The 27,785-nt window shown below is 48.2% G+C and overlaps 1 protein-coding gene across 1 annotated transcript; it reads left to right on the top strand.

Annotated features, from left to right (window-relative positions):
* Window positions 1-26,088, top strand: LOC308327003 (hepatic and glial cell adhesion molecule-like). The gene is made up of 7 exons (XM_080780121.1): window positions 1-108; window positions 4,700-5,053; window positions 18,698-18,982; window positions 23,274-23,367; window positions 24,007-24,071; window positions 24,577-24,644; window positions 25,367-26,088. The coding sequence occupies exons 1-7, from the start codon at window positions 24-26 to the stop codon at window positions 25,727-25,729; spliced, it is 1,314 nt and encodes a 437-aa protein (XP_080636247.1). The 5' UTR covers window positions 1-23; the 3' UTR covers window positions 25,730-26,088.
* The last annotated feature ends 1,697 nt before the right edge of the window (window positions 26,089-27,785 follow it).

A 27,785-nucleotide genomic window follows, 5' to 3' on the forward strand; every position in this document is an offset into this window, starting at 1 on the left:
GACCAGAGGAGTTTAGAACCAAGATGACGGCGCAGAGAGGGGAAGTTCCCTCAAAACCCGACCGTCGGCGGCTACTGTCCGTGTGTCTCCTCGTTGTGTTCCACTCAGGTATGTCATGGGTTTTTAAAATTATATAATTGAGTGTAAAATATAAGTTATTAACTTAGATAGATAGATAGATACTTTATTTGTCCTTTCGGAAAAAAAATTGTGCACAGCAGTCATCAGGATATACATAAAACATGCAAACAAACAGATCACACAGTACATAGACAATAAAGAAACAGTGCCAACAGAACTTGTAACTAAACGATGCTGATGTAAAAAAATAAATAAAGGGACACGCCTTTGCATGACGGTGAGCATGGATGGAAGTTTGGAACTATATAATGGTGTAAAATGCTGGTTTGGTTTAGATTTAGACTAAACAAAACAAACATTTGTTCACATTATTATTCATGGTTCCACAATGGTTTCACCGTGACCTATCCAAGTGATATTTTGACAAGAGCAGAACTTTAATTATAATAACCAAAAATATGATCATGAAGTTCCCAAAAGTAACCTTTCGTGTATAATATCTATGATTGAACATGGCATTTGCATGACTAAAATGTACACAATGTACAGTAGGAGCAATGCAAAAAAAACACAAAAAAATGCATGTGGAAAGTTATGTGGGCAGAAGAAGCATGTGTGGGTACTGTATATGTACAGTATATTCCGTACAGTGCCCACTCTTCCTCTGTGCCCATGCACTCCTCCTGCATCCATTATATTCACGTGAACGCATGACGTAATCGACTGGAATCACTGGAAAAGCACACTTATAGAACAGATAATCCACAATTATTATAATAAACACTATATGAAATACTCTGTGCTTCCGTCAGAAGAACTGCTGACTCACTCACTCCACATCTTCCACCAGAGAAAAACTCTGGAAACTCACGTCTCTACCTCAGAGACGATCGACTCTCCATCCCTCCATCCCTCCATCCCTCTCTTGTTGCCTTTATCCCATTCTGACCTGAGATCAGATTCATACGAGGTTTCCACTGGACAGATACTGGTCTGATTAACCCACTTCTGACCTGAGATCAGATTCTAAAAATGTCAGTCGTTCTTCGATTTTTCAAAAATAGCAGACCTACAAGCTCGTAGCGCGCCACTCGGTGGCGCGCTATGAGCTTGTAGATCTGCTATTTTTCAATAGCTAAAGCATAACATGATGCTAACACCAAAACGGGTTCCCGGTCAGAATGGGTTATATATTATTGTTAGATGCTATAGTTATGCTAGTTACTTCACATAACGCCGTGTATATCATTTCGATATAGATATGGTTAATTCTTTGCACTCTCCTTACGTGAGCATTTCTATACGCTGCCGTTTGTTGACTTTGGGTTCGTGTCATTTAGTCCATATGTCTTGCACTCTAGCTGTAAGCCACGAGCATCTGATAAATGCTCAAATTGCAAATCGCTTGTGTTGAAGTGATAAATATTCATCTGTCCGTCTATGTCAAATTATAGCAGTATTAAGTATATACATCTATATTCTCTATGGACACTATATACGGGCTGGATTTGAGTCCATGCTAAAGCCCTTATCCCTAAACCGCTTTGCCTTTTTTCACTCATTTTTGAAAAACATTTTTGAATAGTTATAAAATAGCCAGGCTGCAAGCTCACACCGTGTGGATGTATATCGGCTATAGTTGAACTAATAGTTAAAAAAGACAAAGACGTTTAGGGATAAGGGGTTTAGCATATGGACCAATACTCCTACATGTACCATATCCTCTATGTCATAATACTTCTTTTAGTGAATCATTCTTTATACCTGCAGGGACAGACTGGTCGTATATAATGATGTAACAAAAACAACAACAAAAAAGGAGAAGAAGAAAGAAGCATTCTGTAATCATTTTATAAGGCACCAGACAAAGTTACATACTGTTACTAAACAAACGTGCATGCCCCCCCCCCCCCCCCCAGCTGTGTCTCAAAGCAGTGGTTTGTATGTTGTTGCGGGCGGCCGTGTGGTTGTGTTGTGTCATCGAGTGTGTGTGTGCGTGTGTGTGTGTGTGTGTGTGTGTGTGTGTGTGTGTGTGTGTGTGTGTGTGTGTGTGTGTGTGAGCGGAGCGGGAGACACTGGGCCTGCTGTGTGTCCGTGCTGTTTGGACGGTGTTGCTGTGACTGAGTGCTGTTTTCGCGGCGCGGTCATACAGAAGGAAACAAGAAACCACAACAATCCCCGCCTTTGTTTCTTCCCCACAAGACAGATCCGTCTATATACTTCGTCGTGGCGGCAGTGTCGCTCGCCAGCAGGGAAATTAGACGACCTATAAGAAAGCCCACAGGGTGTGGGCTTGTAGATCGACTATATTGTCGCCAAGCTCGCGCGCGGGACACGGCGGTACGACGCAAGGGAGCGTACACTTAAGCATTACCATGGCGATTGAGCAGCTGCTATATATATGCAAGCTTTTTCTCCGAGCAGAGTGGAGAGGGAAGAATGTGCCCACGCCACTCCGATCCCGAAAAAAATAAGCGAATCAGAATACTTCTTGGACCAGCACTACTGCGTGATGTGTATAGAGATGTCACTTCAGAGCAGTGTTCTGTCACTATGCGCCGCGCACGGCCACTCCTCCAGTCCAGAACCAGACCTGGATGCTTCAGAAGAGTGTTCTCTCACTATGCGCCGCACATAGTGAGAGAACGCATAGTGAGAACTCCTCCAGAACCCCAGAACCCGGAGCTATAATGTAGTTACTGGCGGAACCAGAACACTCATGGCATCACATTCTCCATGCCCACACCGACCCAACCTCTCTTCCTCATAGTGAATGTGTCATGGCATCACATTCTCCCTGCCCACACCGACAGAACCTCTCTTCCTCATAGTGAATGTGTCATGGCATCACATTCTCCCTGCCCACACCGACAGAACCTCTCTTCCTCATAGTGAATGTGTCATGGCATCACATTCTCCCTGCCCACACCAACGACAGAACCTCTCTTCCTCATAGTGAATGTGTCATGGCAGCCACATTCTCCCTGCCCACACCGACCCAACCTCTCTTCCTCATAGTGAATGTGTCATGGCATCACATTCTCCCTGCCCACACCGACCCAACCTCTCTTCCTCATAGTGAATGTGTCATGGCAGCCACATTCTCCCTGCCCACAACGACAGAACCTCTCTTCCTCAAAACATGCAGTAATCCTGGTCTCTAAACTGCCTCCCCCTGGCCAGCCGGGGCGCCTGATGGAGGGGAAAGGAACTGGTTGGAATAACGTTTTCCTTTCACGCGCTACGTCCAACCAGGGAAACTCCCCCCTGTCAGGTGTAAAGGAGCAACTTGGACACTCAAGCATGAAGGAAGCATGAGTTCAAGTCCGTTGCTCTCCCCAGGTTGGTGGAGGGTGTGTAGAGCCCAGGATCACATTAGGTGATTGACACAGGGGTGAAAAATGGGTTACAAAATCGTGGGATAAAAAATATATATAAAAAAAAAAGAACCTCTCTTCCTCATAGTGAATGTGTCTGCCGTGCCGCACCGCCCACAAGTTCTGCAAAGTCACGCAGGAATGCAGGAATGTGCATTTCTTGCAGGGTGGTTATCTGCTGTGATGGTCAGTATAGCCTATAGGCCTATAGACCAGACATGGGCACAACTGGCAAAATAGCTAAAGAAATATTCAGGATTGCGACGCGTTTTGAACTTGCAGATCGGCTATTTTTGCTATACGACTGCATGCATGAATGCACTGTGGCCCCTCTGGGGTGAGCATGGAAATATAATGGCCCTCTCCATCGTCACAGTTGCACCGCTGGCCTAATATAATATATTAATAAAATAAATATAATGGCCCTCTCCATCGTCACAGTTGCACCGCTGACCTAATATAATATATTAATAATATAAATATAATGGCCCTCTCCATCGTCACAGTTGCACCGCTGACCTAGACTACTATACAGAGGATGGAGCGTGACACTGGTTCCAAAAACCTTTTCATGTCAAGGACCCCCACTTTCTCTACGTCTCTCTCTCTCTCTCTCTCTCCATAGGCCCGGGGGCAGCGGTGAACATCACCAGTCCCTCCTCCATGGTGGTCTTATGTCTCTCTCTCTCTCTCTCTCTCTCTCTCTCTCTCTCTCTCTCTCTCTCTCTCTCTCTCTCTCTCTCTCCCCCCATAGGCCCGGTGGGAGCGGTGAACATCACCAGTCCTTATGTCTCTCTCTCTCTCTCTCTCTCTCTCTCTCTCCCCATAGGCCCGGTGGGGGCGGTGAACATCACCAGTCCTTATGTCTCTCTCTCTCTCTCTCTCTCTCTCTCTCTCCCCATAGGCCCAGTAGGAGTGGTGAACATCACCAGTCCTTATGTCTCTCTCTCTCTCTCTCTCTCCCCATAGGCCCAGTAGGAGTGGTGAACATCACCAGTCCTTATGTCTCTCTCTCTCTCTCTCTCTCTCTCCCCATAGGCCCAGTAGGAGTGGTGAACATCACCAGTCCTTATGTCTCTCTCTCTCTCTCTCTCTCTCCCCATAGGCCCAGTAGGAGTGGTGAACATCACCAGTCCTTATGTCTCTCTCTCTCTCTCTCTCTCTCCCCATAGGCCCAGTAGGAGTGGTGAACATCACCAGTCCTTATGTCTCTCTCTCTCTCTCTCTCTCTCCCCCCATAGGCCCGGTGGGAGCGGTGAACATCACCAGCCCCTCCTCCCTGCTGCGCGGCGTGCAGGGTGGCGAGGCCCTGCTCTCCGTGTCCTACAGCAGCCTGAGCGCCGACGCGCCCGTCATCAAGTGGCTCCTCCTCCAGCAGGGCCGCGACGGGCCGCCCGTCACCGTGGTGCAGTCCATCGGCTCCGACATCATCGGCACGCCGCGGCCCGAGTACCGCGACCGCATCCTGGTGTTCCCCAACGGGACGCTGCTGCTGCACAACCTGCGGCTGTCGGACGAGGGCACCTACGGCGTGGAGATCTCCATCACGGACGACACCTTCACGGGGGAGGGCAGCATCGACCTCACCGTGGACCGTAGGTTAACCACGGGGTGCTTTTCACTGGTTGGAGGAAATAGTTTCAGGGGTGGGCAACTGGCGGCCCCGGGGCCACATGCGGCCCCCACCTTCACTTAATAATAATAAACTTAATTTGTATAGCACCTTTCATACATTAATGCAGCTCAAAGTGCTTCACAGCCAGGGCACAACAACATTGAATATAAGAACATAAAATAAATAAAAACTAATTAAAAACACCACATGCAGCAAATCAGTCAGGACAGGGTATAGGAACGTGCATATTGGAACTCAACTAAAAGCAAGAGTGAAGAGGTGAGTCTTGAGTTGAGATTTAAAAATGTCTACAGAGGGTGCGTGTCTGAGCTCGAATGGTAGTTTATTCCAGGCTGTTGGGCCGTAGAAGCAAAAAGCTGCCTCACCATATTTCTTTGTGCACATTCTTTAATGCGGCCCTCAGGTTAATGTCAGAATACTGATATAATATCGGTTTCAGCTGTTTACACATTCCACAACATGCAAGCATGACCCGCTTTAAATACTTCAGTCTCTAAAGTATAATTTAAAGGCATTTGAAATTACACAAAAATGTTTATTTTCAGGATTTAAAACTAAAAAATAGAAGATAATTATTCAAGATTTCAAATTTCAAAAATAGCCGATCTACAAGCTCAAAACGCGTCGCAGCGCGACACGTTTTGAGCTTGTAGATCGGCAATTTTTGGCTACGACAATAATATATGGCCCTCTGGAGTGAGTGTGGAAATATAGTGGCCCTCTCCATCGTCAAAGTTGCACATGTATGCACGTGACATCATCGTACCTGGAAGTTATGCGGGAAGGCCCACTGAGTGGCAAAAAAACTACTTTCATCCAAACAGAAAAGTCCTGTCTGATTGCGTTAAACAATGTTAAACTCACCAACATTAAAGTCCTGTCTGATTGCATTAAACAATGTTAAACTCACCAACATTAAAGTCCTGTCTGATTGCATTAAACAATGTTAAACTCACCAACACTGTAGCTGTACGAAAAGCTTGAATTATCCTCTTTCTATCTGCAACGTTTTTGTTTCATGAAAATCCACCATAGAAACGTTATGAGCTACTTTCTGTCAAGAAATGCCCTGAATTTGATTTTGTGTCAGAGTTTGGAAGTGCTTCTTTTCAACAACACAACATTCTGCTGCCTCCTGCATCATGTGACATTTAGAAACAGGTGGTACGGCAGGACGGTTGAGTGATTTACAACGAGCGCTTCCAAACTCCAACACTCCAACATGCTGCTCAATGTGTTGCCACTCAGTCTAGATGAGGGGGGGGGGCGTGTCCTGATGGGGAAATCATGCATGTGCATACTCTCTATACTCACATGCAGGGGTGGAAAGTAACTAAGTACTTTTACTTAATCCCTTTAGGCCTGACGTCGAAAGAAATAAAAATGTCTTGTTTGTGCCACATTTTCATGATTTTTCAAAAATAGCAGAACTACAAGTATCACGTAATGCTTAGTTAAAACACCAAAAGGGGTTCCCGCCCAAAATGGGTTAAGTACTGTACTTGTACTGTAGTACAATTTTGAGGTATTTACTTGAGTATTTCCAATTTCCAGTACTTTTACTTCTACTCCACTACATCTCAGAGGCAAAATTTGTACTTTTACTTCACTACAATTATTTGAAAACTTTAGTTACTATAGTTACTTTGGAGATTTACATTTCTGCCACAAACAAATGGATAGTCCTTTAGAGGTCCCTCAATGTGTGATTTAAAATGTGTGGCGGATGGATTGGTCTTTTGGCATTTCTTTCCAATCAATCAATCATATACCTAGTCTGAATAGAATAATGGGAAAACATGACCGTGATACAAATGATTCCAGACAGAGCAGTGATTTGTGTCAGGTTATAATGTATATGACCAAATGAAAGACAAGACAGGGGCGAAGGCATAATCACCGGCCACCTCCTATGCAGCCTCTTGGGGCTTGGAGTAGATAAATATGATGTCATGTTATCATTAGAGTAGATAAATATGATGTCATGTTATTATTAGAGTAGATAAATATGATGTCATGTTATCATTAGAGTAGATAAATATGATGTCATGTTATCGTTACTTTAGGCTTGGAGGAGATACATATGATGTCATGTTATCGTTACTTTAGGCTTGGAGGAGATAAATATGATGTCATGTTATCGTTACTTTAGGCTTGGAGGAGATACATATGATGTCATGTTATCGTTACTTTAGGCTTGGAGGAGATACATATGATGTCATGTTATCACTACTTTAGGCTTGGAGGAGATACATATGATGTCATGTTATCGTTACTTTAGGCTTGGAGGAGATAAATATGATGTCATGTTATCGTTACTTTAGGATTGGAGGAGATACATATGATGTCATGTTATCGTTACTTTAGGCTTGGAGGAGATACATATGATGTCATGTTATCGTTACTTTAGGCTTGGAGGAGATAAATATGATGTCATGTTATCGTTACTTTAGGCTTGGAGGAGATACATATGATGTCATGTTATCGTTACTTTAGGCTTGGAGGAGATACATATGATGTCATGTTATCGTTACTTTAGGCTTGGAGGAGATAAATATGATGTCATGTTATCGTTACTTTAGGCTTGGAGGAGATACATATGATGTCATGTTATCGTTACTTTAGGCTTGGAGGAGATAAATATGATGTCATGTTATCGTTACTTTAGGCTTGGAGGAGATAAATATGATGTCATGTTATCGTTACTTTAGGCTTGGAGGAGATAAATATGATGTCATGTTATCGTTACTTTAGGATTGGAGGAGATACATATGATGTCATGTTATCGTTACTTTAGGCTTGGAGGAGATACATATGATGTCATGTTATCGTTACTTTAGGCTTGGAGGAGATAAATATGATGTCATGTTATCGTTACTTTAGGCTTGGAGGAGATACATATGATGTCATGTTATCGTTACTTTAGGATTGGAGGAGATACATATGATGTCATGTTATCGTTACTTTAGGCTTGGAGGAGATAAATATGATGTCATGTTATCGTTACTTTAGGCTTGGAGGAGATACATATGATGTCATGTTATCGTTACTTTAGGCTTGGAGGAGATACATATGATGTCATGTTATCGTTACTTTAGGCTTGGAGGAGATAAATATGATGTCATGTTATCGTTACTTTAGGCTTGGAGGAGATAAATATGATGTCATGTTATCGTTACTTTAGGATTGGAGGAGATACATATGATGTCATGTTATCGTTACTTTAGGCTTGGAGGAGATAAATATGATGTCATGTTATCGTTACTTTAGGATTGGAGGAGATACATATGATGTCATGTTATCGTTACTTTAGGCTTGGAGGAGATAAATATGATGTCATGTTATCGTTACTTTAGGCTTGGAGGAGATACATATGATGTCATGTTATCGTTACTTTAGGCTTGGAGGAGATAAATATGATGTCATGTTATCGTTACTTTAGGCTTGGAGGAGATAAATATGATGTCATGTTATCACTACTTTAGGCTTGGAGGAGATACATATGATGTCATGTTATCGTTACTTTAGGCTTGGAGGAGATAAATATGATGTCATGTTATCGTTACTTTAGGCTTGGAGGAGATACATATGATGTCATGTTATCACTACTTTAGGCTTGGAGGAGATACATATGATGTCATGTTATCACTACTTTAGGCTTGGAGGAGATAAATATGATGTCATGTTATCGTTATTTGAGGAAAGTGTAAATGTTGCACTCAGAGTGCATACCTACGCCAACGCACAACACAAACACAAGCTCTATTCAGAGCGCTTGAGAAGACGAAGACCTTTGGCATACTGTACAGATGAATAATGTATACGCCATGCAGTCCACTGAGTCCAGAGTCCAGACACATATAACTAAATAACTAAAACCATGTAATTGCTCTTGGAATTTTGTCTTCAAGGCAACCAGGAGCTGAATAAACCATCTATTTTTTTTTTTTCCAGCAATACATTATAGCAATACAGTTTGAACCCGGGCTCCCAGAGTTAGTGTCGAAGTGTCCTTGAGCAAAGACACTGAAGCCCACATTGCTCCAGATGTGCTGGTTGATGCTTTGCATGCAGGTTTCCTCTGCCATCGCCATATATTAAGGAGCACCGTGTGTCTTTAACCCATTCTGACCGAGATCAGATTCATACGAGGTTTCCACTGGGACACACACTGGTCTGATAAACCCATTCTGACCTGAGATCAGATTCTAAAAAAATGTCAGTCGTTCTTCGATTTTTCAAAAATAGCAGACCTACAAGCTCGTAGCGCGCCACTCGGTGGCGCGCTATGAGCTTGTAGATCTGCTGTTTTTCAATAGCTAAAGCATAACATAATGCTAACACCGAAATGGGTTCCCGTTCAGAATGGGTTAACAGTATACAGTCTTAACCCATTTTTGGCGGGAACCCTTTTTGGTTTTTTAAGCATTATGTTATGCTTTAGCTAATGAGAAATAGCAGATCTACAAGCTCATACGAGATTGTAGGTCTGCTATATTTTTTTTAATCGTGAAAATGTGGCACACATTTGGAATATATTCTTTCAGAGCGAACGTTTTCAACTCAAATCTTTGCTTCTGGGGGGGTCCCTGGAACAACGTATTTTCAGATGGAGGTGGGCGGCCAATTACATATAATTTTTGGGAGTCCTGAAAATGTCCTGAAAATGTTTGAGACCCACTGACATAGAAACATGGGTTTTTTCAGAAAACTGTCATGATTTAGAATCGTCCTCAGGTCTAAATGGGTTAAATATGTAATTGCTTCCCCCCCCCCCCAGGAAATAATAATTAAAAAATCCCCTGCTCTATAGACACAGATTATGATGAGAGTGAGTTCTAAGACGCCTCGTCCATAAAAAACATGTGCCGTTAATACCGCCATAGCTTTATTATTAGTTTGCTAATTAACTGACTTAATCCCCCTCGTCTTGTCATTGTATTTGTCGCCTGCCAACACTCCATTTGTTCTGCAGTTGCTGCCAATCACCCTCCCCTCCCTCCCTCCCTCCCTCTCCCTCTCCCTCCCTCCCTCCCTCCCTCCCTCCCCCCCTCCCTCCCTCCCTCCCTCCCCCCCTCCCTCCCTCTCCCTCTCTCTCTCTCTCCCTCCCTCCGCGCCACATGTCTCACCCAACATGGAACGAATTTCTGCCGGGGATTTTTCTGCTTCCATCATTTATTATTTACAGAAACCATGCGGTGCCTGTATACATTATAATCTGGAACAAAGTCCCAGGAAAAATGGCAGGTTCCAATTAACCCTTTTTTAGTTTTTCTTCTTACTAATTATTTGTTTATTGTCATGATTTGTCAGCAGCCGAGGCTATTTAAAGGTCTTTAAATAAATACTTTCTGAAACGTCTATGGGGAAAAATGAATGGGAACTTCTCTTCCTCCCGGGCCACTCGTTGTTCTGAAAGGGGGCGGGACTGCGACGCTCTATTGCAGGAACGAGAGGCTAAAATCCCCTGAGAGGGCACTTTTGGACCAAAATAACGAAAATAGCAGATCTACAAACTCACAACGCGTCGCGCTGTGACGCATTGAGAGCTTGTAGATCAGCTATTTTCGGGGCACAACCCAGCACCCTTTACCTATCCTATAGAGATGCGGTGTATACGACATGGATTTCTAAACAAATTAGTTAAACACCGAAATACTGCGTTCAAGTTCAGGAGACTTCGTAAACAAAGCTATTCTCCTGAAGGCTGCCAACCGGCAAGGGATGGAAAGGAGAGAGGAGAGGGCCTTTGCATATCTTTCACCGTGTAGTAAATGGCATGCTGCATTTGTGTTCTGGAAGAGCCGTTTCCACCGAAACTCAACGGATAATTCCCAGTACAGTAGGTTACTTAATATTACGCCGATCTTATCTAGCCGATTGGACCTACTGCATGTGGTCTGGAGCCTACTGGCTGTGATTGTTGTTGACGACACGATAACCGATCTCATGGGTCTACTGGACATGCTGGGAGCTTATACTGAGAACGACAAGCCTCCTCATACCCTCAACTAAAGACTAAGAACCGCAAGCATGTCGCAGCGCTGTCCCGATATTAACGCATGTTCGCCAACCTTAATCTACTATAGGCTACTATAGACTACTATAGGTCTACTGCCTACTGAAAACGACAAGCCTCCTCAATCAAACCCTCACCTAAACAGAACCGCAAGCATGTCGCAGTGCGGTCCTAATATTAACGCATGTTAACAAAACAATACTACAACATGACACAACGATATATCATCCGCTCCCGACAGGATCATATACCCTAAATGAAATGGTGCCCTGCAGGCTAATTGAGATGTGGGATGAAATAATCATATATATACATATCACCAACGTTCTCCCCCCTCCCCCACAGAGCCCATATCCAGGCCCTACGTCAACATATTGTGGGAGGTCGGGTGGGAAATACAACTCAGAGTGCAGTTTCAGGGGTTAGACACACGATGGCGCCCCTTGCTTTATTTCTCCAACAGGTTCAAACAACGTCAGTTTTCACAAACAGAACTCAGACAGTAATATTCTTTGCATGAGGTCCCGGTTCCGAGGCGGGAGTCGTCACTGCAGAGGATGAGAGGGGATGTTAGCATACGGTCAGAGCACAAGGTAAGTACAAAGTTGGGGCCTGAGACACCCGGTCTAGGCAGTCTACCAACTAGACCTTTGTATAACTCTTTCTCTTCTTCTTTTCCAGGTTCCAGAGGAGGCCAGGAGGCTCCCCCGGAGGTAGGTAAGGGGGTGCGTATCTTTCCCTATCCACAAGGCACAGAAGAGTACTTTAGAGTAGAAGTACTCGGATACGGGGTGGTGAGTAATTAGAGTAAAAGTACTTGGTATGGTACCGGGCGGGGATGGTACGGAGGGCCCCTTAGGCTCGGCCAACAGGAAGATACACAAGCATTTATATTCTTATTTCTCTCTATCTACTGGGTGGCCGTGTCGGTACGACAACGGCAGTCAGGGGGTTAACACAAAGTAAGCGCTCTAGTTTCTAACGGTCTTCTTTCACCGGGCCTGGCGGCGCAAGCCAACTTAAAGTCTCTTCAAAGGGTGAAATAAACATAACACGGGCCTGTCTTCTTTCACAGGGTGGACGTGACACTTTATCTAGAGCCTGCTAGCTTCCATTAGTCTCTACGGGGTTATCTTCATTCAACAATCTTCAGTGTACAACACCACGGTGACACTCTTCATTCACAGTCTTCATTTAGCATCGACAGGGTGACTTCCTTCATTCACAATCTTCGTTATTATCCTTAGCTGCTCATTTGCCACTATGAGTGCCTCTTCTTAATAACACGGGTGATAGATAGTGAACGGTTTGTCTTACTGCGACCTTATGGAGCTGTTGAGCTGCCGTTTCCATACGGGGGTCCCGTCTTCCGCACTCGTCCCCGATACGAGCCAGGTGGGTCTCCAGTATGCATGCGGCTCTCCGTGTATACTTGTCTATGGGGGGCACACGCTCCTGCGTGTGCTTCCAGCCCCACTCCTACAAGCCTGGTGATGTGAGAATAAGAGAGCAATTGAGTGGTGATACAAACGATCAAACAATAAACATAGTCCATACGTGAGAGTCCATAAGTGAGAGGAGTGTGGACTTACCATCCAACGCCGAGTGGACGGCATATGCTGCGCGAGCGTCTGTGTGTAGCAGGGATCTGATACTGCTAGGTGCGCAGGTTGTTTATAAAGGGCGCGGCTGACAGGCTGCGGCTGTCCTTAATTGCTAACCAGGGCGGCGGCCGGAATGAGGCGCAGCTGATTTAGAATTGCTTTGGGATAGTACACTGAGTCTATGACACGGCCGTGGGCGTGCCTGGTTGTCATGGTAACTCGCCCCTCCCCCTGAGGTGAGACCTGACAGACTCCACACACTCCCCCCCTAAGTTTCTTGCTACCGCAAGGAGCTTGACTACTTCCCTCGTCTTCGTACAGTCTTGAGAGCGCGTCCGCGTGTTTCATCTTGGTCCCGGGCCGGTGCTCTATCTCGAACTTGTAGCTCTGGAGCTCGACGAACCAGCGGGTGACACGGTCGTTGCGGTCTTTGTTTGCCGCCATCCACTTGAGTGGCGCGTGGTCGGTCACGAGGGTGAACTGTCTGCCCCATAAGTAGTACCGGAGGTGATGGATGGCCCATTTCACGGCCAGGCACTCCTTCTCGACCGTGGAGTAGTTACGCTCGTGCTTCAGCAGCTTCCTGCTGATGTACAGTACGGGATGCTCATCTCCGTCTAGCGGCTGGGACAGGACAGCGCCGACCCCGGTGTTGGACGCATCCGTGGAGAGGATGAAGGGCCTTGTGAAGTCCGGCGCCACGAGCACCGGCTCGCTGCACAGGGCGGTCTTCAACGTGCGGAAGGCTTCGTCCGCCTCGTCTGTCCACTGGACGTGGTGGGGAAGGTTCTTCTTGGTCAAGTCGTGGAGGGGGGCCGCGATCGTGGCGAAGTTCTGGACGAACTTCTGGTAATAGGCGATCAGGCCGAGGAAGGACTTGACCTGCTTCTTGGTCACCGGGCGTGGCCAGGTCTGGATCTTCTCCACCTTCCTCGTCTGTGGTCGGATGCACCCTCGGCCGATGGTGTAGCCGAGGTAGTCCGTCTCGGTCCAACCAATGCGGCACTTCTTTGCGTTGGCGGTCAGGCCGGCCGCCCGTAGGGTGGCTAGGACTGTGTCGACCCGCTCCAGGTGCTGTCCCCAGGTGGCGCTGTGGATGATTACATCGTCCAGGTAGGCCGCCGCGAAGGCCTGGTGGGGTCGCAGTATCCGGTCCATCAGCCGTTGGAACGTGGCGGGGGCCCCGTGTACTCCGAAGGGCATCACTCGGTACTGGAAGAGTCCATCGGGAGTGATGAAGGCCGTCTTCTGCTTGGCTCTCTCCGTGAGGGGAACCTGCCAGTACCCTTTCGTCAGGTCGAGGGTACTGATGAACCGGGCGGGCCCCAGCCGGTCAATCAGCTCATCGACGCGGGCCATGGGATACGCGTCGAACACGGAGATCTCATTTAACTTCCGGAAATCATTGCAGAAGCGGAGTGTGCCGTCGGGTTTGGGGACAATCACGATCGGGCTCGACCAGGCACTGTGGGACTCCTCGATGACCCCCAGCTCGAGCATCTTCTGGACCTCTTCTTGGATTGCCTTCCTTCGTGCCTCCGGGATCCGGTACGGCCGTAGTCTCACTACCTGGCCGTTAGGGGTGTCGATGTCATGCTTTAGCACGGAGGTGTGGCCCGGTAACTCTGAGAACACGTCGCGGTTCCGATCGAGTAGTTCCCGCAAGTCCTGTGTCTGCTGGGGCGTCAGACCCTCACCAAGGGCCACGGCCGGGGCCTGCGGGGAGACAAAGGTTACTAAAGCGGGTAGGGGCACTTCCTCCGGCGTATGCCACCGTTTCAGTATGTTCACGTGGTAGATCTGGTGTCCGCGTCTTCTGCCTGGCTGACTCACCCGGTAGTTCACGTCTCCTTTCCTCTCTACGACTTCATATGGGCCCTTCCATCGGGCCAGGAACTTACATTCGCTGGTGGGGACCAACACCAGCACTTTATCGCCGGGGGCGAACTCTCGGATCTTGGCACCCTTATTGTAGGTGCGCGCCTGGGCCGTCTGGGCTGCGGCCATGTGCTCTCTTACGATGGGCCAGATGCGTTTGGCGCGCTCCTGGAGCGTGTCGACGTGTTCGATGACGCTGCGGAGGGGGGACGGCTGGCTCTCCCAGGCTTCTTTAGCCAGGTCGAGGAGGCCACGCGGTTTCCTCCCGTACAGGAGCTCAAAGGGCGAAAACCCGGTTGACGCTTGGGGTACTTCGCGAATTGCGAAGAGTACAAACGGGATGAGGCGGTCCCAGTCTTTGGCGTCCTCTTCCGTGACGCGTTTTAACATTTTCTTCAGCGTTTGGTTGAACCGTTCGACCAAACCATCCGTCTCAGGGTGGTAGGCGGAGGTCCGTATACGCTTGACCTTCAGCCATTTATACAGGGATGCTAGGACTCTGGACATGAAGCACGTGCCCTGGTCCGTCAGGATTTCGTCCGCTATGCCAACGTGGCTGAATAACATCAGCAACTCGTGGGCGATGGCCCGGGCGTTGGCGGTGCGGAGGGGGATGGCCTCCGGATAGCGCGTTGCATAATCCATGATGACTAGGATGTACCGGTGGCCCCGGGCGGACTTAGGGAGGGGTCCGACAATATCCATGGCGATACGGGAGAACGGTACATCGATAATTGGCATTGGAATTAGGGGGCTATGGGGCACGCCGCGGGGGGCGGTTAGCTGACACTCGGCACAGGAGCGGCAAAACTCCTCAATGGCCTTCTTAACGCCTGGCCAATAGAAACGGGCGGCGACCCGGTCGTAAGTCTTTTGTACGGCCAGGTGGGCCCCTAACTGGTGGGAGTGGGCGAGATACATTACTCGGGACACATACGGTTTGGGGACGAGTAATTGTTCGACGACCTCCCCAGCGGGGTCTTTGCAAGCGCGGTACAGTAAGTCGTGTCGGACGAAGAAGTGTGGGAAAGGTTTCTCACTCACCCCCGGGTTCAGCTTCCCGTCGACAGCCACGACGTTCCGCCTGGCGCCAGCCAGGTTGGGGTCGGCCCACTGAGCGGTGGCGAACGATCCTTGCCGCCGGGGGGGTGGCGCGTCTATTCTGGGGAACTCTAGGAAGGGGTCTTCACCGAGGGCCGGCGTGTCGTCGGCGTCGGAGGCCTCCGCTTCTTCCGGCCAGGGTTCTGGCTGGGGACTTCCTCTGCCGCTGCTGGTGGACGAGGTCCCGTCTTCGCGGAGGGCGGGGCAGGCGACGAGGGGTACGCTACTTCGGCGGCGTCGGCGGCGCCGCGTCCTGGGGGGCCCTCGTCGTCCCGGGTTCCAGTATTTCTCGAACAGCGGACAGTCCGTTCCGATCAAGAGGGGGACTGGGAGTTCGGGGACCACTCCGGCGGCGACCAACGCGGAGCCACGGGGGGTCTGTACGGTCACGTGGGCGACGGGGTACCGTCGGACATCTCCGTGGACACACGTGACCGGGATGGTGGGTCCATTGGTGGCGGAGGCGAGGTCACCCCGGACCAGCGTCACCACGCTGCCTGAGTCCAGCAAGGCATGGGTGTCGGTCCCATCAACCCGGGCGGGGAGGGTGGTCTGTCGTCGGCTCTCACTTCCGGTGTGGAGGCAGGGGCGGGGCCCTCTCATGCTGTCCGCGGAGGGCATGGAGACATCGGGGCCGGGGGGCCGCTCTGGGCAGGCCCAGGACAGGTGGTCCTCCCGATTACAGACGTAGCACCTGCGGATCCGCGGGCTGCGGTCGGGGGGGCCGGAGGCACGGGGCCGGACCGGGGCCGGTCGGCGTCGGTCTCGGCGGTCGTCTGTCTTGGGGACGGCGTCGCTCTTGGTCTGGCGGAGCATATCCGAGCAGACGTGGTGGTTCTCCAGGAGGGCGATCAGGGCGTCCACGGATGTGGGGCTGACTCGGGCAACATATTTCTTGGCGTCGGATGGCAGGGCACGGACACACCGGTCTATGACTAATCTCTCAATCCACGGGGTCTCTCCGCCCGTGGTCAGCCAGCTCTGCGTCAGGCGGTAGAGGTCGGCGACCTGAGCGCGAGGGGGCTGGGCCTGCTGATAGGCCCACATGTGGTACCGCTGGGCCCGGGCGGGCAGGCTGTAGCCGAGGGTGGACAAGATGGCGGCCTTCAGCGTCTCGTAGTCTCGAGCGTCTCTGGCGGGAAGGTCCCGACATGCGCGTTGAGCCTCTCCCGAGAGGTAGGGCGCCAGTATGCCGGCCCAGTCGGCGGCGGGCCACTGCTCGCGGTCGGCGGTGCGTTCGAAGAGTTCGAGGTACGCCTCGATGTCATCCTCGGGGGTCTGCTTGGAGAGGACGGCGTTGGGGGTCCTAGGGACATCGCCGTGTCGGTCTAGCCTGCGGACCACCTCACGCACAGCGTTCTGTAGTTCAGTCTGACTTCGGAGAAGGGCGGCCAATTCGAGGCTGGCCATGTTTAGGCGGTGGTTGAGATCAGATGAATACCCACATTCTCCACCATATGTGGGAGGTCGGGTGGGAAATACAACTCAGAGTGCAGTTTCAGGGGTTAGACACACGATGGCGCCCCTTGCTTTATTTCTCCAACAGGTTCAAACAACGTCAGTTTTCACAAACAGAACTCAGACAGTAATATTCTTTGCATGAGGTCCCGGTTCCGAGGCGGGAGTCGTCACTGCAGAGGATGAGAGGGGATGTTAGCATACGGTCAGAGCACAAGGTAAGTACAAAGTTGGGGCCTGAGACACCCGGTCTAGGCAGTCTACCAACTAGACCTTTGTATAACTCTTTCTCTTCTTCTTTTCCAGGTTCCAGAGGAGGCCAGGAGGCTCCCCCGGAGGTAGGTAAGGGGGTGCGTATCTTTCCCTATCCACAAGGCACAGAAGAGTACTTTAGAGTAGAAGTACTCGGATACGGGGTGGTGAGTAATTAGAGTAAAAGTACTTGGTATGGTACCGGGCGGGGATGGTACGGAGGGCCCCTTAGGCTCGGCCAACAGGAAGATACACAAGCATTTATATTCTTATTTCTCTCTATCTACTGGGTGGCCGTGTCGGTACGACAACGGCAGTCAGGGGGTTAACACAAAGTAAGCGCTCTAGTTTCTAACGGTCTTCTTTCACCGGGCCTGGCGGCGCAAGCCAACTTAAAGTCTCTTCAAAGGGTGAAATAAACATAACACGGGCCTGTCTTCTTTCACAGGGTGGACGTGACACTTTATCTAGAGCCTGCTAGCTTCCATTAGTCTCTACGGGGTTATCTTCATTCAACAATCTTCAGTGTACAACACCACGGTGACACTCTTCATTCACAGTCTTCATTTAGCATCGACAGGGTGACTTCCTTCATTCACAATCTTCGTTATTATCCTTAGCTGCTCATTTGCCACTATGAGTGCCTCTTCTTAATAACACGGGTGATAGATAGTGAACGGTTTGTCTTACTGCGACCTTATGGAGCTGTTGAGCTGCCGTTTCCATACGGGGGTCCCGTCTTCCGCACTCGTCCCCGATACGAGCCAGGTGGGTCTCCAGTATGCATGCGGCTCTCCGTGTATACTTGTCTATGGGGGGCACACGCTCCTGCGTGTGCTTCCAGCCCCACTCCTACAAGCCTGGTGATGTGAGAATAAGAGAGCAATTGAGTGGTGATACAAACGATCAAACAATAAACATAGTCCATACGTGAGAGTCCATAAGTGAGAGGAGTGTGGACTTACCATCCAACGCCGAGTGGACGGCATATGCTGCGCGAGCGTCTGTGTGTAGCAGGGATCTGATACTGCTAGGTGCGCAGGTTGTTTATAAAGGGCGCGGCTGACAGGCTGCGGCTGTCCTTAATTGCTAACCAGGGCGGCGGCCGGAATGAGGCGCAGCTGATTTAGAATTGCTTTGGGATAGTACACTGAGTCTATGACACGGCCGTGGGCGTGCCTGGTTGTCATGGTAACTCGCCCCTCCCCCTGAGGTGAGACCTGACAGACTCCACAATATATATATATATATATATATATATAACACCAACGTTCTCCCCCCTCCCCCACAGAGCCCATATCCCGGCCCTACGTCCACACCGAGTCGTATGCGGTCCTGGAGCGCAGTGAGAACGTGGTGCTGAACTGCTCCCACGAGAACGGCACCCGGACGTCCTACAGCTGGGTGAAGGGCGGCAAGGCGCTGGCCGGCAACGAGTCCCGCCTCTTCCTGTCCAGCGACCGGCGCTACGTCACCATCACGCGCGTGCTGATGAGCGACGACGACGTCTACAGCTGCGCCGTGGAGAACCCCCTGGGAGGGATGAAGAGCCTCCCCATGAGACTGTCTGTCTACAGTAGGTACAGGAGACTGTCTGTCTACAGTAGGTACAGGAGACTGTCTACAGTAGGTACAGGAGACTGTCTGTCTACAGTAGGTACAGGAGACTGTCTGTCTACAGTAGGTACAGTAGACTGTCTACAGTAGGTACAGGAGACTGTCTACAGTAGGTACAGTAGACTGTCTACAGTAGGTACAGGAGACTGTCTGTCTACAGTAGGTACAGGAGACTGTCTGTCTACAGTAGGTACAGTAGACTGTCTGTCTACAGTAGGTACAGTAGACTGTCTACAGTAGGTACAGTAGACTGTCTACAGTAGGTACAGTAGACTGTCTGTCTACAGTAGGTACAGGAGACTGTCTGTCTACAGTAGGTACAGTAGACTGTCTACAGTAGGTACAGGAGACTGTCTGTCTACAGTAGGTACAGTAGACTGTCTGTCTACAGTAGGTACAGTAGACTGTCTGTCTACAGTAGGTACAGTAGACTGTCTGTCTACAGTAGGTACAGTAGACTGTCTGTCTACAGTAGGTACAGGAGACTGTCTGTCTACAGTAGGTACAGTAGACTGTCTGTCTACAGTAGGTACAGTAGACTGTCTGTCTACAGTAGGTACAGTAGACTGTCTACAGTAGGTACAGTAGACTGTCTACAGTAGGTACAGTAGACTGTCTGTCTACAGTAGGTACAGTAGACTGTCTGTCTACAGTAGGTACAGTAGACTGTCTACAGTAGGTACAGTAGACTGTCTACAGTAGGTACAGTAGACTGTCTACAGTAGGTACAGTAGACTGTCTACAGTAGGTACAGTAGACTGTCTACAGTAGGTACAGTAGACTGTCTACAGTAGGTACAGTAGACTGTCTACAGTAGGTACAGTAGACTGTCTACAGTAGGTACAGTAGACTGTCTACAGTAGGTACAGGAGACTGTCTACAGTAGGTACAGTAGACTGTCTGTCTACAGTAGGTACAGGAGACTGTCTACAGTAGGTACAGGAGACTGTCTACAGTAGGTACAGTAGACTGTCTACAGTAGGTACAGGAGACTGTCTGTCTACAGTAGGTACAGGAGACTGTCTACAGTAGGTACAGGAGACTGTCTGTCTACAGTAGGTACATGAGACTGTCTACAGTAGGTACAGTAGACTGTCTGTCTACAGTAGGTACAGTAGACTGTCTGTCTACAGTAGGTACAGTAGACTGTCTGTCTACAGTAGGTACAGTAGACTGTCTGTCTACAGTAGGTACAGTAGACTGTCTGTCTACAGTAGGTACAGGAGACTGTCTGTCTACAGTAGGTACAGTAGACTGTCTGTCTACAGTAGGTACAGTAGACTGTCTGTCTACAGTAGGTACAGGAGACTGTCTACAGTAGGTACAGACTGTCTACAGTAGGTACAGGAGACTGTCTGTCTACAGTAGGTACAGGAGACTGTCTGTCTACAGTAGGTACAGGAGACTGTCTGTCTACAGTAGGTACAGGAGACTGTCTGTCTACAGTAGGTACAGGAGACTGTCTACAGTAGGTACAGGAGACTGTCTGTCTACAGTAGGTACAGGAGACTGTCTGTCTACAGTAGGTACAGGAGACTGTCTACAGTAGGTACAGGAGACTGTCTGTCTACAGTAGGTACAGGAGACTGTCTACAGTAGGTACAGTAGACTGTCTGTCTACAGTAGGTACAGGAGACTGTCTACAGTAGGTACAGTAGACTGTCTGTCTACAGTAGGTACAGGAGACTGTCTGTCTACAGTAGGTACAGGAGACTGTCTGTCTACAGTAGGTACAGGAGACTGTCTGTCTACAGTAGGTACAGGAGACTGTCTGTCTACAGTAGGTACAGTAGACGGTCTGTCTACAGTAGGTACAGGAGACTGTCTGTCTACAGTAGGTACAGGAGACTGTCTGTCTACAGTAGGTACAGGAGACTGTCTACAGTAGGTACAGTAGACTGTCTGTCTACAGTAGGTACAGGAGACTGTCTGTCTACAGTAGGTACAGGAGACTGTCTACAGTAGGTACAGGAGACTGTCTGTCTACAGTAGGTACAGGAGACTGTCTGTCTACAGTAGGTACAGTAGACTGTCTACAGTAGGTACAGTAGACTGTCTGTCTACAGTAGGTACAGGAGACTGTCTGTCTACAGTAGGTACAGGAGACTGTCTGTCTACAGTAGGTACAGGAGACTGTCTGTCTACAGTAGGTACAGTAGACTGTCTGTCTACAGTAGGTACAGGAGACTGTCTGTCTACAGTAGGTACAGGAGACTGTCTGTCTACAGTAGGTACAGGAGACTGTCTGTCTACAGTAGGTACAGTAGACTGTCTGTCTACAGTAGGTACAGTAGACTGTCTGTCTACAGTAGGTACAGGAGACTGTCTGTCTACAGTAGGTACAGGAGACTGTCTACAGTAGGTACAGGAGACTGTCTGTCTACAGTAGGTACAGGAGACTGTCTGTCTACAGTAGGTACAGTAGACTGTCTGTCTACAGTAGGTACAGTAGACTGTCTGTCTACAGTAGGTACAGTAGACTGTCTGTCTACAGTAGGTACAGGAGACTGTCTGTCTACAGTAGGTACAGTAGACTGTCTACAGTAGGTACAGGAGACTGTCTACAGTAGGTACAGGAGACTGTCTGTCTACAGTAGGTACAGGAGACTGTCTGTCTACAGTAGGTACAGTAGACTGTCTGTCTACAGTAGGTACAGGAGACTGTCTGTCTACAGTAGGTACAGGAGACTGTCTGTCTACAGTAGGTACAGGAGACTGTCTACAGTAGGTACAGTAGACTGTCTGTCTACAGTAGGTACAGGAGACTGTCTGTCTACAGTAGGTACAGGAGACTGTCTACAGTAGGTACAGTAGACTGTCTGTCTACAGTAGGTACAGGAGACTGTCTACAGTAGGTACAGTAGACTGTCTGTCTACAGTAGGTACAGGAGACTGTCTACAGTAGGTACAGTAGACTGTCTGTCTACAGTAGGTACAGTAGACTGTCTGTCTACAGTAGGTACAGTAGACTGTCTGTCTACAGTAGGTACAGGAGACTGTCTACAGTAGGTACAGTAGACTGTCTGTCTACAGTAGGTACAGTAGACTGTCTGTCTACAGTAGGTACAGGAGACTGTCTGTCTACAGTAGGTACAGGAGACTGTCTGTCTACAGTAGGTACAGGAGACTGTCTGTCTACAGTAGGTACAGGAGACTGTCTGTCTACAGTAGGTACAGGAGACTGTCTGTCTACAGTAGGTACAGGAGACTGTCTACAGTAGGTACAGGAGACTGTCTGTCTACAGTAGGTACAGGAGACTGTCTACAGTAGGTACAGGAGACTGTCTGTCTACAGTAGGTACAGGAGACTGTCTGTCTACAGTAGGTACAGGAGACTGTCTGTCTACAGTAGGTTACAGTAGACTGTCTGTCTACAGTAGGTGATGATGATGATGAGGACGTCTGCCTTGATTGCGCTGTTGTTTTTTGGCTCGGGCTACCGGCCAAAAAGCCTGGACCGCCGAGCCACGGCCCAGGCCTCAGTCATAGTCTAAAGCCTGGACCGCCGAGCCACGGCCCAGGCCTCAGTCATAGTCTCTGGAATAATTACTTGCGCAAGCAGAGCGCGCAAGTAATAGTTTCGCCCGGGACTCGTACGCACCGTCCCAGCCAACCCGCCACTTTTGATGCGTATGCACCGTCCCAGCAAATTGTGCCTGATTTGCTGGGACCAGATTACATGGTGTGTATATATGTATAACTAGCTCTCAATGATGACGTAAGAAATATGCGGATTAAAGGACCCAATGCCAGAGTGTAATTGGTTTTCGATGGTGACGTAATGACTATGTTTTTTACACCTAATAATTAGAACTTTCAAACGTTCCTTCACAGAGATACTGAGATTTGACAGTTTATAGCGGTCGAAAGTACTTGCGCACTCTGCTTGCGCACTAGTTGGCCATGCATGGCCTACTAGTGTGCAACAAGCAAGTATGACAGAGTGCAGTTCTATAGTTTTAATTTAGTTTCACTCACATTTAAGTCACCTGGCTGGAATGTTTTATTCTATAGGACTTAATCTACAGGTGATTTAGTCAACTGAAATGTATTGGCGTCGTAATGACTGTTTTTACATTTGCTGAGAATAGCTGACCTACAAGCTCACACAACGCAGCTATTTTCAGCATGCAACCCAAGTGTAAAATGACTCGTACTGCATCGTCCCTTCCTAACATTTTAGTCTATATAGTTTGTATTTGTTGAGGAATTGCTTTAATAAGCGTCTGGTGTCTGTGTGTACCGTGCAGGGAGAAGTTCCCTGTACATCATCCTCTCCACCGGCGGGATCTTCCTGCTCATCACCCTGGTAACCGTGTGTGCCTGCTGGAAGCCCTCCAAGAAGTGAGAGCTCTCATCATTGGCTCGTTGCTGCATGACACACACACACACACACACACACACACACACACACACACACACACACACACACATACATTTGAATTATTTTATTTGGATCTGCACAAGTGGCGTATACAGAATAGACCCAAACACTGATCAGAATAAGGTTATACATTATATGGTCCAACCAAGCTGCTGCACATGCTTAACACACAGAGGGAAAAGAAGAGAAAAAAAATATACACACACACACACACACACACACACACACACACACACACACACACACACACACACACACACACACACACACACACACACACACACACACACACACACACACACACACACACACACACACACACACACACACACACGTGATTATAACTGTATACTAGCATTCAATCAATGCATTACATCATGAACTGTTATGAACTGTGGGTGATAAAACTAGTAGGCTATGTTGTATTCTTTAAGGTCTTTATAGGAATACGGTATTGTGTAGCATGATGACTGCATGGTCAGTTTCAGTCTCTTTCCATCTCCGTTGAGAGACATAATTAACGTGGTATTTAATATTAATACCTGCAGTACGTGTGAACAGAGGCATCCATATTTGTTTTTGTTTTTTTTTCTCTTTAGGAAAAAACATCCCGGCACTAGTAGAAATCCACTGTTGAAGTCTTACGACCATTGTCAACATTCACGTAAGGATCACTCCACACGTATTACCCCTGCACCGCAGAGACGGAGTATTATGTTTACAGTATCTGTAAGTTACTGTAACCTATGTAATGATGCCAGAATTGCAGATGAGTATCATGTTCTGATGGAATGCAAGAATACTGACATTATGAATTTCAGGCAAAAATACCTGCCACTGTTTTTTTTAACCACCCTTCTATGTTTAAATTAATTGCATTACTAAAATCTGAAAAACAAAAAGTAATCTATAAATTGGGTGCTTTTCTGAAAAATGTTCTTCCACTGTATACAAATAGGGAAAGCCTTCCGATATGACTATGTATATCGTGTAATCTGTAATGTATTGTATACTTCCGATTGTATACTTTTATGAATCTGTGCTCCAAACCATGTGATCATGGTCGTGAGTTAAATAAATGATGATGATGATGATGATGATCTACTGTAAACATTCATAAGACATTCTTAAATATGTTCTAACGGTTTAAATGCTCTGCTTTTCCACAGTGAGCGTTCCGATTGTGATCAAGCCTGAAAGAAAGAATCCAGTGTCTCTCTACATCCTGGAGACAAAGGTACGTCAGCTGCTCTTTCCTTTGACTCAACTCATTTAGATCCGAGATCAGATTCTACAAATGTAGTCAAGGACCCCCGGAATTATCTGTATTTGGCGCCCGACCCCCATCTGAAAATATGTATTTCCAGGGACCCCCCCAGAAGCAAAGATATGAGTTAAAAACATTCACTCTGAAAGAATATTCAAAGACTTAATAGCGCGGCACCGAGTTCACTCTCAAGTCTTTTCAATAGCTGAAAAATATAACATAATCCTTGAAACGCCAAAAGGTGTTCCCGCCCTGAATGGGTTTGGCAAGAAAGTATAGTCCAAGGGTTCAACCATATGGACCTGATCGTCCCTAATGGGAGACGGACGGACGTTCTGCGAAAATACCAGATACACAAGTCACACTGCAGTTAGTTTGCTTATAGGTCGGCTATATTTACATTTTCGCTGCAGAGATTCGGTGTAGCGGGAATCTCTACGAGAAATTCAGACCTATAGTATAGAGCCCTGCAGGCTCCGCCTTCAAAACCCATTCCACGCCATACCCGTCTTTAGACGGGTTCAAAAGGTTATAAATCACTCGTCTGCCACTCCTGTAAATATACGGGTTACGACACCCGTTTACGGCAGCTGCCTATATGAAACGGCATCCCATTGCGACACATTGTGTTGAAAATTTGACTTGTATAACAAGGGTATTTCTACAGTGCACTGTGGATGCTTTCCTTCCAGGGTTCCTTCGGTTGCCTGAAGGGCCACGGCGGGGGTCACAACGGCGGGGGCCACAACGGCGGGGGCCACAGCTCGCCCTGCAACGGCTCCCCGTCCGAGTCCAACGGGACGCCCAGCGACACCAGCTCCATCACGCCCTCGCTCTCCTCCCAGTCGCCCGCCGACCCCCCGGCCTACGACGTCCGGAGGTACCCTCCCACCCCGGCCAGCTCGCCCCCCTCGGGGCGCCGCAGGGCCCCCCCGGTGGCGGTGCAGGGCCCCCCGGGGCAGGGGCCCCCGCTGTCCCCGCATTGTGACTCTCACCACGGCAACACCAACGGCTTCCACCAGCAGGCCCCGCCGGGCGGCGGCGGAGCGGAGTGAAGTGATTACGTCTGACGTAACGGGGTCAACGACGCCCTGGACGACAACAACGACAACAAATCGGTGTGAAAGTGTGGAATAAATACGAGACGGTGGTTTTCAACCAGTGGTCCGGGGACCACCAGGGGGCCCTCGAGGATGTCCCAGGTGGTCCCCGCATGCTATATAAATGACGGAGAGTTTGGTAACCAAAATGACCATTTTATATATATATACGTATGTAGGTCTTTAACGATTGAGAGCGTATAAGGGCCGATTCATACTCCTATTTTACCGCTGTTTCGGCGCTGTAGTGCCGAAATGATTTCGGCTCGTCAGAAATTTTCAAGTAGCACCGAAGAGCCGACTTTAGGACGGTACCCCCGCCCCCCCCCCCCCCCCGAACCTCAAATGACGTCACATTGTAGGCTCTACAGTCAGAGCCGAACCGACTTTTATTTGGCTCTAAAATATAGGAGTATGAATCGGCCCTAAAATGAAACCAAATTGGGTTTCATTTCACGCTCTCAAGAGATATTTATACATTATTGTTAAACATCTGCGTTACTTCATTTACAAGACGTGTGTACACAATTAGAACGTATTGAAGAATAGTCTGCCTATATGTTGTCTCTCTCCTGTAGTATATACACCACATCAATAGAGCGCCGCAGTCCCGCCCCCTTTCAGAAAAACGAGTGGCCCAGGAAATGAAACCCCAATGCATTCTCCCATCGGCACTTCTAATATAATTTATTTAAAGACGGTTACGCCGCGGACAAAGCCAACTCGGATCGTGACAAATCATGACAATGAACACAATGTTTTGGGCCGATCAAATCATTAGAAAGAAGAAAAGAAAGTCAGGAGACACAACACTATTTGTTTTGTTTTCATCAGGCTATACGCTTCCTGGAACAACATATTTTCAGATCGGGGTTCGGCGGCCAATAATTACAATTACAGTTTTTGGGGTCCACTTTGAGAACCACTGACATGGAAACATGGGGTGTTTCTGAAAACGGTCATGATTTTAGAAGACATTTGTGTAGAAGGTGGTCTCAGTCCTGAATGGGTGAAGGAAAAGACCAGTTCTGTGAACATGCACAACCAGCACTATCTGGAGAGGCAGTGAATCACCTGCACTGGAACACCGTGACATTCCATTTGTATTTTTATTATTTTTATATATAGTTTTTATCCCACGATTTTGTAACCCATTTTTCACCCCCTGTTTCAATTATCTAATGTGATCCTGGGCTCTACACACCCTCCGCCAACCTGGGGAGAGCAACGGACTTGAACTCATGCTTCCTTCATGCCTGAGTGTCCAAGTTGCTCCTTTACACCTGACAGGGGGGAGTTTCCCTGGTTGGACGTAGCGCGTGGAAGGAACACGTTATTCCAACCAGTTCCTTTCCCCTCCATCAGACGCCCCGGCTGGCCAGGGGGAGGCAGTTTAGAGACCAGTTCCTTTCCCCTCCATCAGGCGCCCCGGCTGGCCAGGGGGAGGCAGTTTAGAGACCAGTTCCTTTCCCCTCCATCAGGCGCCCCGGCTGGCCAGGGGGAGGCAGTTTAGAGACCAGGATTCCATTTGTATCTGCGTGACCGTATTGAACATATTCTGTGAAGGAGTGATTTCCCCCATAATTCTCTTTTTTTAACATCATGTGTGTGATTGTTTGTCGTCATAAAGATGAAATATTTTGAGGACGATAACAGCGAGGTATAGAAATAGAGTAACAGAATCCGTCAGTGGCTCTTCTTAGGGGTGTATAACGGTACATTTGAACAGCGATGCGATACAAGGACGTGATGTTTTGATGCAGTTACTATATCGTTACACCCCATAGCTCTTATATAGACGGGTGCTCTTTGGTGATACAGGTAGAACTATAGACAGAAAAAAGCTATTTTTCCTTCAAGCCTCATTCCCAAATATGTAAAAATGCAGACTTTACACCGTTATCGGTCGAAACGCGTAGGACTTTATTTTTTATTTTTTTGCCTTCATGCTCATCAATAAAACCATAGACATTTTTACTCACCAAAGACTGTGACTTGAAACCCTTTTTTT

This window comes from Protomyctophum bolini (genome assembly GCF_963924005.1).
Source record: "Protomyctophum bolini genome assembly, chromosome: 13".
Taxonomy (NCBI): domain Eukaryota; kingdom Metazoa; phylum Chordata; class Actinopteri; order Myctophiformes; family Myctophidae; genus Protomyctophum; species Protomyctophum bolini.